The sequence below is a fragment of the Etheostoma cragini genome, chromosome 5, assembly GCF_013103735.1.
Source record: "Etheostoma cragini isolate CJK2018 chromosome 5, CSU_Ecrag_1.0, whole genome shotgun sequence".
NCBI lineage: Eukaryota > Metazoa > Chordata > Actinopteri > Perciformes > Percidae > Etheostoma > Etheostoma cragini.
In genome coordinates, this window is record NC_048411.1 from 11,482,029 (window position 1) to 11,496,216 (window position 14,188).

The 14,188-nt window shown below is 39.1% G+C and overlaps 2 protein-coding genes across 2 annotated transcripts; one reads left to right on the plus strand and one right to left on the minus strand.

The window, feature by feature from the left end:
- Nucleotides 1-630: 630 nt before the first annotated feature.
- On the plus strand, nt 631-5,917 carry bri3bp (bri3 binding protein). Its single transcript, XM_034872233.1, has 3 exons — nt 631-961; nt 3,337-3,439; nt 3,535-5,917. The coding sequence occupies exons 1-3, from the start codon at nt 785-787 to the stop codon at nt 3,954-3,956; spliced, it is 702 nt and encodes a 233-aa protein (XP_034728124.1). The 5' UTR covers nt 631-784; the 3' UTR covers nt 3,957-5,917.
- Nucleotides 5,918-9,041: 3,124 nt separating this feature from the next.
- LOC117944994 (WD repeat-containing protein 31-like) lies at nt 9,042-13,279 on the minus strand. Its single transcript, XM_034872231.1, has 5 exons — nt 13,037-13,279; nt 12,778-12,845; nt 10,932-11,073; nt 10,240-10,402; nt 9,042-10,123 (listed from the first exon to the last, which is right to left on the minus strand). Exons 1-5 carry the CDS (start codon nt 13,226-13,228, stop codon nt 9,921-9,923), a joined length of 768 nt encoding a protein of 255 aa, XP_034728122.1. The 5' UTR covers nt 13,229-13,279; the 3' UTR covers nt 9,042-9,920.
- Nucleotides 13,280-14,188: the final 909 nt, after the last annotated feature.

Here is a 14,188-nt window from a genome sequence, read left to right on the forward strand (position 1 = left end):
GAGGAGTTACAATTACCGCTAAATCAATTGAATTATGTTGGTTAGTGATAACATTATGTAACTGTAGACAGATAGGAGACTAATTGATGCAGAAACATGTTTTTGTCCAAGCATGATATCTTGCTAGGAAAATAAAATCTCGCTTGGTTTGCACGAAAGCAGAACAAAGCTCGGATCTTTCATTGGTAAGACTACTTCACCAATGGAGGGCAGCAGCAAGCTTTAGATGAGTCTATCCTGCCTCAAATTCCCACGAAGACAAGCGATGCCTTTACTGATAATCGGACATACTGGAATATGAAGGCATGACACCAACACATTTTTCAAAGAGGCAATTCGATGGAAATTACATGCAATAAATATAAGTATAATAATTAGATACTCTAAATAGTGTTGATGCCTATGAGGATTATTCACAGTGTCTTTTTTGTGTGCTTACGACAGACGCCCAAGATGTTTTTTTTGCAAATAAACCAAATAAAACACCTATTAGGAAATATAATGATATCATGTTCCCATTGCGACTGCACTACAGATTAGTCAATTGATACAATAAAGCAGTAGCAATTACTCGACTGCTTTTCTCACACGACAGGCCAATTTAGGGCGAGGAAGGAGAAGTATACGTGGTGTCCCTGAAGGCAACACGGGTTATCACGACCATCAGTAGTCTCATCATCCCCCACCACCAAGGTGTCACTTTAGGCAGCTAGCTCTCAGCCTTGCGTTTAATTGAACCATTTTGATACACATTTCCGCTTGACATCTCGGGACGTTTGGTGCCATGAAGGGAATTGGGTTTTTTGTGGTTTTCTTGGTGCTTTCTGCGTCTCTGCTGTGCACAGCCGAAGCGGCCAGGAGCAGGACCAGCAACCAGAACAGCTTCCGACGGGCAGCTAACGGCATCTACCAGACTCTGAGCAGTGTTTTCGGAGAGGACAACATTAGAGGATTATACAAGGTGAGTGCGAGACTTTTGGCAATAAGGTTTTTTTTGCGGCTCATTGAAGCTAGTAGCCGCTTTTGTGGTCTGACTGTGGCGGAAACATGCTCACCCGGGCCCTGCCTGGCCAACAATTTCACGGATGCCATTTTGAAGAAAAAAAAGCCATAATTTTCCATGTTTTAACCATCTTTAACGTTAGATGTCAGTTGAACAATACATTTATGTAACGTTATGTTTTCATGCAGTAACACTTAATATCTATAATTTGCTGTGCAACCAATTTTCTCATTCATTGCTCTCTATCAGCAAGTGCAAATGTCGCCTCACAGATATAACGTAACGTTGGTCACACACCAACATACATACAACTGATTCTTAACGACGACTTTGTCTCTAAATTAATGGTGGGTGGATCGATCCAAATATCGATAATATCGATACCAACGTTAGTATTGGTGATACTGGCCCGTATTTACTTGGTATCGGATCGATACCAAATTTTGCAGCATCGCACACCACTACTCTAGCTAATGCATTAGAAAGCGGCTTTTTTTGAAAAATTCAAGCACAAACGTACTGTTTCAAGCTAAATTGATATCAGCCTTAAAATGAATAGATCTTGCTATGCAGTATATTTCACTTAGATTGTATAAGTACAATATTTTTTGGGTAAATTTAAATCGAGTGACAGCAAACCTTTGTGCTAATTCAAATACTCAGAACAACCAAAAGCAACCAAAAATAACCAAGCGGGAACGTTGTGTGAAGGTACGGTGCAACCGCAGGGGAACGTTACGGTTGGTTGGTTTTCTTAACGTTTAGGGAACGTTATAACCAGGAGGGAACGTTCCCTAAACGTTAGTTTTTGGTTTGGTTCGAACTAACCTTTAGAGAACCAAAAACTAACGTTCCCTAACGTTCCCTAAACGTTCTGTGTTAGTGGGGTATCTTGGGCTCTCATTGGTTCAGCTGCACTCCCTGCATTTAAAATCGTATGTTACTTCCTGTATGCAGCCGCCAAAGCAAAACCAAAGTGACATACAGTGAGGCTCCACACACATGCCTGCAGGGAACAGTTTCAGCTTTTTCGTCAAAAATTACTGAACGTCAATGTGGACCTGATGGACAAAAAAAAGCTGTGTGTTTCAAAGTTTGTCTGCTTTACCTATTACAACATGCAAATTGAGTCACGTTATGGAGAAAGAGTGGTGATCAGTTGCACACAATCCACCTGACTCCTCGTCTTGTAACTCGTCTACAAAGCCAAGAATGAGATGATCATCACAGATTTAGTTTACTATACTCTTTAGTTAGTCTGCATTTAACTGAGGATGACTTCCAAGCGACATTGAATAGACCATTGTCGCAAGGGATATTCTGACTTGTTAAATAAACAGTTGTAACTTTGTTATTATCATTAATAGAAGTTGCAATCAATCGTAAAAGGTTATATGTGGTATGATGCTGCATCATGTTCCCAGTCTGAGCACTGTGAAGTGAAGTTCAGGAACTGGGTGTATATTTTGTGTACCCACCTCCTTTTTTTTAATTAAATTTTTCTTTTTTCCTCTTTTGTTGTTGTTTGAGCCTTGGTGGTTGGGTTGGGACGGTTGGTAATATGTTTTATCTTTGTCATTTCGTCTATGTAAATTGAAAATCTATAAATAAAGTTCACAAAAAAGAGGTTACAATCAATTTACACTCTACATTATCAGCTAGGATAAGCCGTGAGAAAGGACTATTAAAGTTTGTGGGCAGTAGCATGTATTGCTTCCTGTGAAGAGTCTGCTTTTAGTGTGAAATGGCACGTGATCAGTCTTATAACAGATGTATTAACAAATTACAGTTGTCTGTCCATTTAGAAATGAGTTGGTTGGTTGAAGAATGTGTAAGCAGTGTTTGGATTTATAGTCAGAGGTACTTGATGTTGAACATGTGCATTCTTCAACTGACTAGACTTTAATTACAAGGCCGAAAGTAGTCAGCAGCTAGAGCTACAAGCTAACAAAGCATGTTTTGCTTAAGTTTTGAAGTGTTTTTTAAATGTGGACAATGCTAACAAAACCTTTTGGCTGGCTGTACTGTGAAATTGTACCTAAAGAAAGCTAGCATTAGCATAGAGTGGCCATAGTGGCTTCCCTGTTGACCATAGATTGCAGAATGATCTGGTCATCAATGATTGTTGCACAACTCTACTGACTTATACTACACTGCTGTTCTCTTCATGTATTGGTTAAAACTCTTCTTTTCTTTTACTATAGGCTTTCACTGTAGGCTTGGTTCCAATACAGTGTTCTGAATGTCTTATCTGTATACTGCACAATAGCTCTTGACTAAAACATGTTTGTGGTGATTAAACAGTTTCTTGCTACATTTTTTTGGTTCTATAGTTCTTCTCCAAAACGACGGAGCGGTTTGTCCACGGAGTGGACTCTTTTCTCGACACGATCTGGAAGATCTGGTCAGATTTGTTGGATGTCATGGGCATCGACTGTAAGTTTTAAATTGATTATGACACTTGTAACAAAGAAAGGGACATATTGTAAGACTAAATTGTCTTTCTTTCTCTCTCTTTCTTCCCTCTGTAGCCTCAAATCTCAGCCACTACTTCAGCCCCACATCTCTCACCAACTCTCCGGCACGCGCCCTGCTCTTGGTTGCTGCCGTACTTGTGGCCTACTGGTTCCTTTCCATGTTCTTGGGGGGGTTCTTTTACCTGCTGCACGCTGTGTTTGGCCGCTTCTTCTGGCTAGCACGTGTGGCGCTCTTCGCCCTGTCCTGTCTCTATATCCTGCAGAAGTTTGAGGGCGACCCTGAGCGTGCGGTGCTGCCACTTTGCTTCATTATGGCGGTGTACTTCATGACGGGGCCTGTGGGAGCGTACTGGCGTCGAGCAGGTGGGGCGGGTTCACTGGAAGAGAAAATCGACCACCTGGACACTCAGATCAGGCTGCTTAACATCAGGCTGAGCCGCGTCATAGACGGCCTCGAACGCACCGGGGACCAGTAGAGAGCAGCAAGGATAAGGGGGCGGGAGGGGGATGTTGTCCAACCAGCCGCAGTTGATGTCAGAATGTGGTTTCCTGTACACATCCGCAGTAACACAACTACTGAGTATTTACAACTCTATGGATCAGATGGGAGACAAATCTAGATTTGAAAACCGTATTTTAACTGCTTGAGTTGATTTTAGTTACAGAATACCTGCAAATCCTCAGAGGTGTGGACTGTTGACTTGGATCTTACGCAAATCAACCTAACAACAATTTTCCTTTTATGCTCGTCTCAAGGCTTTAATTGGAAGGTTTTTGCTACATCTGTGAGGAAGAAATCAGAGATGTCAATGGTTTTCTAAATTCTACACCTCAGCTATTTAAAAAAAACTCCCATGTTGGGGTTTGAATTTTTGGCGTTTAGAAAAGCATTGTTGATGCTTTTGCTAAATGAATAATCCTATTTTATGTCCGTTTGTTTAATTCTATCCTTGTGAATAACCTGGGGGTTACCATATGTACACAGGTTTGTCCACAAACATGTATTCCCCTTTTTGAAACTATTGAAGTAGGAAAGGGGTGGGGCAATGCAAACATGTTATTTCTTATTTGTAAAAATCCTCCAGATGTTAGATGGTTGTTAACTTTAAGATTCATTTATTCCATTTTCCGTCCAAGCTGTTGAAATCATAGATCTAGTTTGTTTCATTAAGGTACCGTCCCATAGTGGCAATAGTTTGACATCAGGACCTCATTTTCATTATGTGTGTGTGGGTGCATGAGGAAATTCATCTGGGTGCCCCACTCAAATCTGTGTGTGTGTGTGTGTGTGTGTGTGTTTCAAGCTTATGATATGGGTATCAAAAAGTCATCATAAAACTGCAGACAGGCAGAAATATCTCAGGGACTCAACTAACAACAGATATAGAATTGGAAACGAGATATCAAGTATATTAAAATCATGTCTTAGTCTCTGAGTCACTTCAGTTTTTCAGATATAGTTTGAAATCTGTCTCTAACTAAAAATACTTATTGATAAATGGGTTTGTGTTCTTGCATCACGTTGAAGTCGCAAACTTTGATTATTATCTGAAGTCAAGACCAAATCCATCTTTTTGATGTTAGCGTGGTATTATTGTAAGGATTTTAACTGCAGCTATTGGTTTAAAGTAGCTCTCAATTGGTGGGAAAGCATTAACGATAGACTGTGTGAATGCAAAAAGCAAATTCTCCACAGTGGTTTAGAAAGAATGACTTGAGTTGTTAAAATTATAAATCACACTGGCTTGAAGTAGATCTTATATTGTTTAGGATGAGGATTTTTAGTGTAAACAGGATCAATTTCTAAACATGATTACACATTAAATTAGGTCTAGTGCCTTTGATCCTGTAACAAAAATACATTCTTGTAACTGTACAACCCCATTTGACCCTGAACTTGCAAATGTACATTTGAAGCTGTATATTATTTTAATTGTTTCATGTTAATATGTGATAATGTGGTATCTTTTCTTAGTAACTTAATGAGAGATTTACAACCAGCATGTTACATACAGTATAAAGTTATATTAAAACTGCTTGAGACACAGGCTTGGTGTGCATCACTGCAGCCAACTCTAGTTTCATAGGGCTTTTTATCTCTTATTTGTGCCAGTTATATTTATCTCATCATGTGTTATCATACAAAAGACTGGGACTTTCCTCTGCCATGCTTCTCTATTTGTAACCACATATTTCCATTGGCAAGTTTTTTTTGTAATTTCAATTAATAGAATCTGGACTCTGTTAACATTTTGTATACAAACGACCCTAATGCTGTGCAAATTTAGGTGGGAAATGATGCTTTCAGTTTCCCATGACAAAGATAAACTAAAGGAAGTCAGTAATGTGGCAGGATGGTTGACATGATCAGAGGGCTTTTACAGTTCATGACACTACTGAGGCCAAAGAACCAACCAGTATTTATCCCCCTCTATACTCGCGTTAACAAAAACATTTGTATGTTTGAGATGCATCTTTGCTCCACTCCTAATGTTTCTCAGTGTAGTAACGGTATAGTGGCAATATTCTTTTGGGAGAAGGAACAGGTTACATCACCACAATACCAGATACAGACACATGAAAAGAAACATCATTTCATTAACAACATTTGGTTGAAGGCTGTTGCAAATATACATAAAGGTGTGACTATGTGAGACTATTTAGACTTCAGAAAGGCAATCATTTAGAATCTAAACTGGTCCTGTAACAGCAGACAGAGGTGGGGAGGAACGCTTGTATTTTGAAAGGAGTTTCCCTAGTCATAAGATATGACGGGGGGGGGGGCTATTGGTTGCCATGGACCCAGCAGGGTGAAGCCATGGAGGGGCTGGAACTGGGAGTGACTGCTCTCAGCTGGCCCTCAGCGCAGCAGCTACTGTCAGATAATTACATTCTTCACATGGTTTTTCAGATTTTCATTACAGTGGCTGGATTCAGATTCTTATCAGACCCATTGGCTTGTCTTTACCTTGAAATTAAGTCTCAATTAAATCGGCCAAATAGTTCAGAAAAAAATCTCTCCTAGACAAACGCAGTTCCTCTCTGCTGTTTTTTTGAATTGCACAGGAGTTCTCTCACAATGTTTTTAATTATTTATAGAACCACAAAAATGTCATTTTGAGGGAAAAACCTTTCTTGAAAACACAGATAAACTGTATAACGTTGTCACTAGATGTAGTCCTACTCATGTATTACTTGTCATTACCACTTGGATGTTAAAGATGCCAGTTGATCTTTCTGTCGCCGTCTCAGATTATCTGTTTATTATGTGTTGAAATTGCTTGTTGAATGTGATTTCATCATTTCAATGTACTGTATCCTTATTCCTATTTTATATAGCCGGTTATTTTATAACATACTGTGCCAATAATGTATATTTTGTTTTATTTAAGGAAATTATTTGCATCTGATTATTTTTAATTTCATCAATATTTTAGACTTTTTTTAATCCAAATAATTCTGTACTTGATTGATGTGGCAAGCACCAAACTGTTCTGCCTGCTGTTCTGTGTGTGTGTGTGTGTGTGTGTGTGTGTGTGTGTGTGTGTCTATCAAACCGATTGATGGCTGAATGGTTCTTTTGTGAAATTGAGGTCCGGATTTGAATAAATTAAACATCACAGTATGACTTATTTCTGATTCAATAATGTCATACAGATGTGATACCCCTAAAAAGTGTAAATGTGTGTGTTCATTTAATTATGTCGTGATAAACAATTTCAAGGATTTAGTTTTTAATTCAAATGTGTCACAAGTCTACACCAAAGTAATAGGAATCTATTGAAATTAACATAAGTGTGATTTGAGAGGAAATTCATGTAGATTAGATTTTTTTTCCCCTTTATTTGATAAATACTTTCAATTTTTTCAAATACACATTTTGGAGTATTTAGTTATAATTTTCTAACAAGGAGATTTCTGGCACTAGGTGGCAATGATACCTGTTTTTTTCTAAAAGCCTGTTTTGGAAGAGATACATTACTGATTTTACACTGTTTACTTGACATAATAGGATTAAATGAGTGTCAGCTGTGCCATGAGTCCTGCTATGTTTATATGAATTAAAAAAATACTTTTTACCAAAGTAAATCCATTTACATAAATGTACAATCTAGATTTTATTAGTAGATCATCTTAACATAAAGTGTTCTCAAAAAAAATCCATGGCTCCATTTAAAGATTACAAACTGTTGGGATGCACCTGGGTGAGGGAACTCCATTATTTAAGCAGTCATGATGCCCGTTAACCCCAAGGAGCTCCGGTGGCTGTTAAGAGAAGATGAAAAAACGTTCAGGTGTAAACTTGTTTCTACTAGAGCTTTCCTCACAGTAGTACATACTATTGTTTTGTATTGGGATACATCTCTGAGAGAACTGGTAGACCATGAATGATTTCATTTTCTCTGGTACTGCATGTTAGATATAAGTCAATGACCATGTTCAAAATGTCTCAGGTGGGATGCCTGGGGTGCTCACCTGTTAGAGCAGGCGCCCATAAGCAGAGGCTCAGTCCTCGACGCAACGACTCAGGGTTCGAGTCCAGGGTTCGAGGCCATCTGCTGCATGTCAAACCCCCTCTTGCCCCCCCTTTCCTGTCTATAGCTGTCCTGTCTATTAAAGGCTAAAATGCACAACAATTTTTTTTCAAATATCAAGGAGCCACAACGGAGATTTACTCATCAGACATCAAATGATTTATTGCTTTATCGTAGTGTATAAACACAGATAGATCAAATCAACTGGGAATGTTTAGACTGCCAAATATCCACATTTGCGCATATGGAATCACATGATAGTGCATTACCACTGAACTGCTTACTTTGAACTAAAGCCTGTTCATTTGTTTCTCTAGCTGCAGATAATTCTCTAAAATAGAATTTGATGATACAGCAACCACTGTCTTTGGGAGAGATGGTACCCACAATAACCACAAACAAAAAAGGAAATTGTGTAATTTATAAGCTTCTGAAACTGACAAATGAATCCATATTAAATTTACACTTCAAATTGGAGAGTGATTTAACTCATCCCCTGACAAAAATCAGTTAAGGTAGGAATGTTATGTGCAGCCAAATTAACTTAAAACTCACTTATTTCTGCTAATTCTAACTGCTCCCTCTGACGTCTCTCCATTAGTGCATGTATACTGTAGATACTGAGCATGTGTGTGTAATTCAGGCCTGTGGGTAATTTAAGTAATAACAGAGTGAATATTGTAATTTCCCCTTGCGGGACTAATAAAGTATTATTATTAATATTATTATTAATTATATTTTTACATTAGAATTTGCTAGCTAAACTACAGCGGTCTGGATTGCTAATCCTAACCAATAGTTTTAAGCACAGTAGCGACACAGTATTAAATAAAATCTAATACCTCAATGAATGATGAATGTTTATCAAACAATATCTTAACTGGTAGCAGAATTTATATATAATGATTTGTAGGTCACAAAGCAGCTTTCTTTTGTATTTGTAATATATTTTATACCCATTTGGTTATTCAAACCCTATCTTATTAAAAACAGGAAATTACTCGGTTATTTTGCATAGTAATTTTCAAATTTAAATACATTGGATATCGGCATCATTCATCAGCTATCGGCAGCTTCAGTTCAAAAATATTGGAATATGTATCTTTAAAAAACATGAATAGAATTGTACCTAAAAAAAGCTAATTTTTATACAGTCTTGTGTCATAAGTTTCAATTTGGTCCAACACCTGACAGGTTAAAGCTAAAGTACAAACTAATCGATGGTTACATATCAACATACATGTGTCTAGCATTACTCGGTTTAGTGATAAAAACAACGTGTTTTACAAATAAGACTGACTGCACCTACTAAGTTTTACCCAGGAAAAATCATTGTACAGCTGACCAAATAGCTGGTTTTCCTGCTCTAAGAGGGCTTCCACATCACAACAGTACTCCTGCCCCGTTAGGCTGTCCTCCAAACATGTAGTCAACACCACCAATAAAGGCAATACAACATGAAGCATCTCGTCAAATCCACCTAGCTGAAGTGGTGTACAAAACCAAGAGTAAACCCCAGCTATGCTGGTTCTGTCCAAGAAGGCAGTAATCCAAGCAGGATCACTTAGATTTTTATAGTCTCATCAATTAATGGGTAATGTGACTTACAGACCATTCCCCATGAAGAGCAGCTACGATGGGCATCCAGGTGGCGTTGCTGGACAAAAGGTGCATCCTCCGTACATGTCATTATCATCCACTCTTTTTCTTACTGATCTCTTCTGTCATTATTCACTGTATGGCTGTCTAGTAAAGCAAAAGTGTCTATTGAAATATGTAAAATTGTAAAAATAAAAAAAAAACACTGACATGACGTCCATATCCCGTGATACTGCTCTCAGAGTCACTGGTCGTTCGCAGGTCTGGGTTATGAGCATACGAGTCACACCAGGCTCTTCTGGGCTGTCAGAAGCGTGCCACAACTTTCATGTCCAGGCTACCAGCTCCACCTAAACCTTCCCCAGAAACCTGAGCCTGGTTTGAGCCGTGGCCCACCTGGATATGGTGGAGGCCGTTGTTGAAGCTGGCACACAGCAGATCGGCGGAGTCAGTGGGAGCCAGACAAATTAGTGGCCCAGCACTATCCAGAGACAAGGTCCCTAAACAGACTGAACAGAGGATGGCGGCGAGAGGGTTGGAGGAGAGTTAATGTTAAAAGACTACACACCCAAACCGTGTCTGTATATGTGCCCATGTGTGCATGTGTGCAATGAGTGGGTTTTACCTGCTGTGTTCTGATCCCAGATTTTAATGGAACAGTCATGGGAGGATGTTGCTACCTGAGCTGTGCCACTAGGAGGTGTAGGCAGAAACATACAGCAGGCGGTGGTCTGGACATGACCTCTGTACTCCACAACTTTACAGCCGGGCTGCCGCAGGTCCCAAAGCTAATAAAGTAACACAGACACAACTCCACTGAGAACAAATGAAAAAGCTCAGAAGTTCCAAAACTAATTATAGACCAACAGAGACTCACAAACTACATATAGTATTAATAAATCAATACACTGTCAAGGCTCTGTTGGAAACTGGGGGTTCCCACATGAGGAGTAACTTTGTGTAGAAGCAAGGCGATATTCCAAACCAAGCTAGTACAGTAGTGTAATAAAAACCTATTAATGCCTGTCGTATTTTTAAAACAAAAGTTTTTACTAAACTGGACTGCAGTACAGAATCACTGGTGATCGGTGAAACAGGATTAACTTTATATGTGACTCTCTTGACTACTTTTCGGAAGACAGATTAGACAGGAAACTGGTCTAGCTGGTGGAGGAGTCAAACCCAGAAGGTCAACATACATAGCTAGCCACTGGGCTTCCTGCTTATTTCCAGTTGGAAACCAGACAAAAGGTAAGCTTCTCACAGCCTCATCTGTAAATTTACATCTTATCACACAAACAGCTCCAATGTTCTCACCGTGGCTTCAGCCCCCTGGCCTGCAAAGCCGTTGCTGCTGGACACCAAGTAGTTGCCATTTGCTGAAACGTCACAGTGGGTCTGGATGTATTGCTTGGCTGGAAAGGTATTGGTCACCTGCCATGCGCGGCTGTCCCACACCCTGCACCCATACAGAAACATCACTGTAGAAATACAAGCTTTTTATCCAAAACATAACATTAAACCAGTCACGGAGTTAAAAGCAGTGGACACACCTGACTTTTAGATGGTTAAATTGAGATTTTTCCTAAATAATGGAGAAATTGTGAAGCATACGCTGTTGTTTTTTAAATTGCACTCTTTTCTTAACTTTTTTTCTAACATATGTCTAAATGAAAAGAATAAAACATATTGCAGCTAAAACTACAAATAGCCAAATTTAGTGTTGACAGATCAAAGCTATAGTGCATAGTTTCTGTCGCCCCCATGAGGAATTCTAAGTAAGGACAACACCACTGTCGGTACAGTCACATGATACAAGCTGTCCATGACTGCGCAAAGCCCCCCCCCCTCTCCCTCTCCCTCTCCCTCTCCCTCTCCCTCTCCCTCTCCCTCTCCACGCAGTTACTTGTAGCAAAGGAGAACACAAAAGATTAAAAAAACATGATGGACTCTTCAGACGACGCAATTATTGTCACTCAAGTTTCTGCGGCGAAAGTTGCCGGATGACAATCTTCTGATCATAGCCATACTGAGATATACAGAGAACGTTTTGTAGATCTGATCTGATAGTCTTAATTCATTATTATTATTAATTGTTGATTGGCAATGGCTGGAATGTAACAGACGTTTCAAAACTTACACACTTAAGCTTTAACAGTTTACTGTAGATAGACTGGGTTAGCTATGGCAGTTGTCAAGTGCTTCTCAATATTCATATCAGGCAAATTCTGCTTAAATACATAGCAGGATCTATTCTCCAAATGAGTCAAAATTGTGCCTAGTATTCAATCATCTGTTGATGACAGCATGCATAGAAAAAGAAAACACCTCTTCTTTATAAACATCCAAGTTTTACGTATACAATTGCCGTTGTCTTGTACAGGTGGAATAAACATGTTCAGCCTGATTTATTCCAAACAAACAGTTGGCTGCATGAGGCGATGACACAGTCAAATGTTCAAGGAGCGGTTGGGTTAAGTGTAGAGATGTGTGATCACTACATTCCCCCAGACTAACAGAAGCTAATGTACAGTAACAAGCACAACTATGTTAACCTGGTGTATTAGCTAAATCACATAAACTTGAATCTCATATCTCATTTCACTTACTACTGAAAGTAGTTACGATTTAGTTTAACAGACTTTGTTCATTCTCCTTTTCCCATCACCTGTGCGAAACAGCATGCCCTGCCACGTTCTGAAACTAAAGGCAGAATCCCAAGACCAAATACCGCCTTTGGTATTTTAATTAACCATCCTAGGTGTAGATACGTTTTTGGCTGACGTTGGTTTAACCGTAAAAAGTAAAATAGATAAATAAATGTTTTTTGTGACCTACTGATTGAAGTCCAGGTATGGATAACATGTCAATGAATGTGAGACATTGAGCGCTCAGTCTCAGTGTCACTGTTATGTTATACTTATTTTAGTTTCGACCCTGCATTGTTACCAAATGAGGAGCATTCCACGACTGTTTATAATTGTTGTAAAAGGTAACACACTTTCATCACAACACCTTTTTTCTATACATTTTCCTAAGCAAGTCAGCATATTTCACATTACCAACTGCAACCAAATTGAATTTCCAATGAATTTCGTGCTGTCCTGCAGATGGCACATGTGCATCTAAAGTAATATACCTGCAGAAGCCAATCTTTCTTTACCTTATGGTCTTATCCTCGGAGGTCTGAGCTATAGAGGAGCTGCCAGGAATCCAACACACATGAGTCACCTAGACAGAGAAGAAAGGAGAGTGGAAAAGTTTAAAGCCTGCAGGGCAAGAACTCGGAAGAACATTCAGATTGTCTGGCTTATTGATTTGATTATTTTTCTTACATGCTCAGGTACACACCTAAGGCGATGACTGAAACAATTCTCGGTACAAGGTTGTGTGTACACAAAAGCACATAATATTATTCTCACCAGGTTTCTCGAAATGTTGTGTCTCTGTTCACATTTTGCAGATTCTATATCCCACAGGCACATACAGTTGTCACGAGAACCAGTGCACAGCTTTCTCCCATCTACAAAACACAATAAAAACAGTTCCAAAGGATCAATGCAGATCAGTAATCTGAAATAAATGACAATGTGCATACAATTACAAAACCACATTAAAAGGCAAAAGCCCCTAAAGCCTCAGGACTAATCACAACGTCATCTTAAAATATATGAAACATGAGAAACTTGTTCCCATTGCTAAAACAATTGTATCATCTGAGACAATAAACATGTTCCAGTCAAAGCTGATAATAGACAGATATCAATGCTTGCATTCAAGGACAGGTGGCAGGTTGATATATTGCTTCATTACAGCTCGTCCAGAAGCCACGATCACATCTCAAGTTACATCTATACCCAGGTGGCCCGATGCTGGGCATCCTTACAAACACTTTAAATGGTCTCGCCCCAGAGTATTTGTCTGAAATTGTAACTGTGCGGGAACACAACCGGTCATAGCGGTCTTCAAATCAGTTGGTTTTAGTCCCAAGGTCCAGGTATAACCGGTGGGGTGATCAGGCTTTTGCAATTGCAGCCCCAAGACTCTGGAACAAGTTACCCCCTGGTATACGTTCTGTTACAGATGTTGATCTTTTTAGTACCAAACTCAAAACATATCTGTTCAGTCTCGCTTTTAATACGTAGCAGTAGTGTGACAATTTCATTCTTTTGTTTCTTTGTAACCTTCTCTGATTTTACTGTTTTCTATGTTCACTCTTTCTATTGTATGTTATGATTTTACTCATTTTGTTAAGCACTTTGGATACCTGCTGGTAGTTGTAAAGTGCTATATAAATACATTTTGATTGATTGATTGATTGATTGATTGTATATTTAGTGCTGCAATAACTCGCGGACAATATGAACAGAGATATCTGTTCCCAGACCAACTAATATACAAGGATATGACAAAGTGTATAACTATGAATATTTATTGATAGCAAGCTACGTTTTGGGATACATAAAATGCTCTCTGCACAGAGATATAACATACTACGTGTCTGCGCGCGTGTGTGTGTGTGTGTGTGTGTGTGTGTGTGTGTGTGTGTGTGTGTGTGTGTGTGTGTGTGTGTG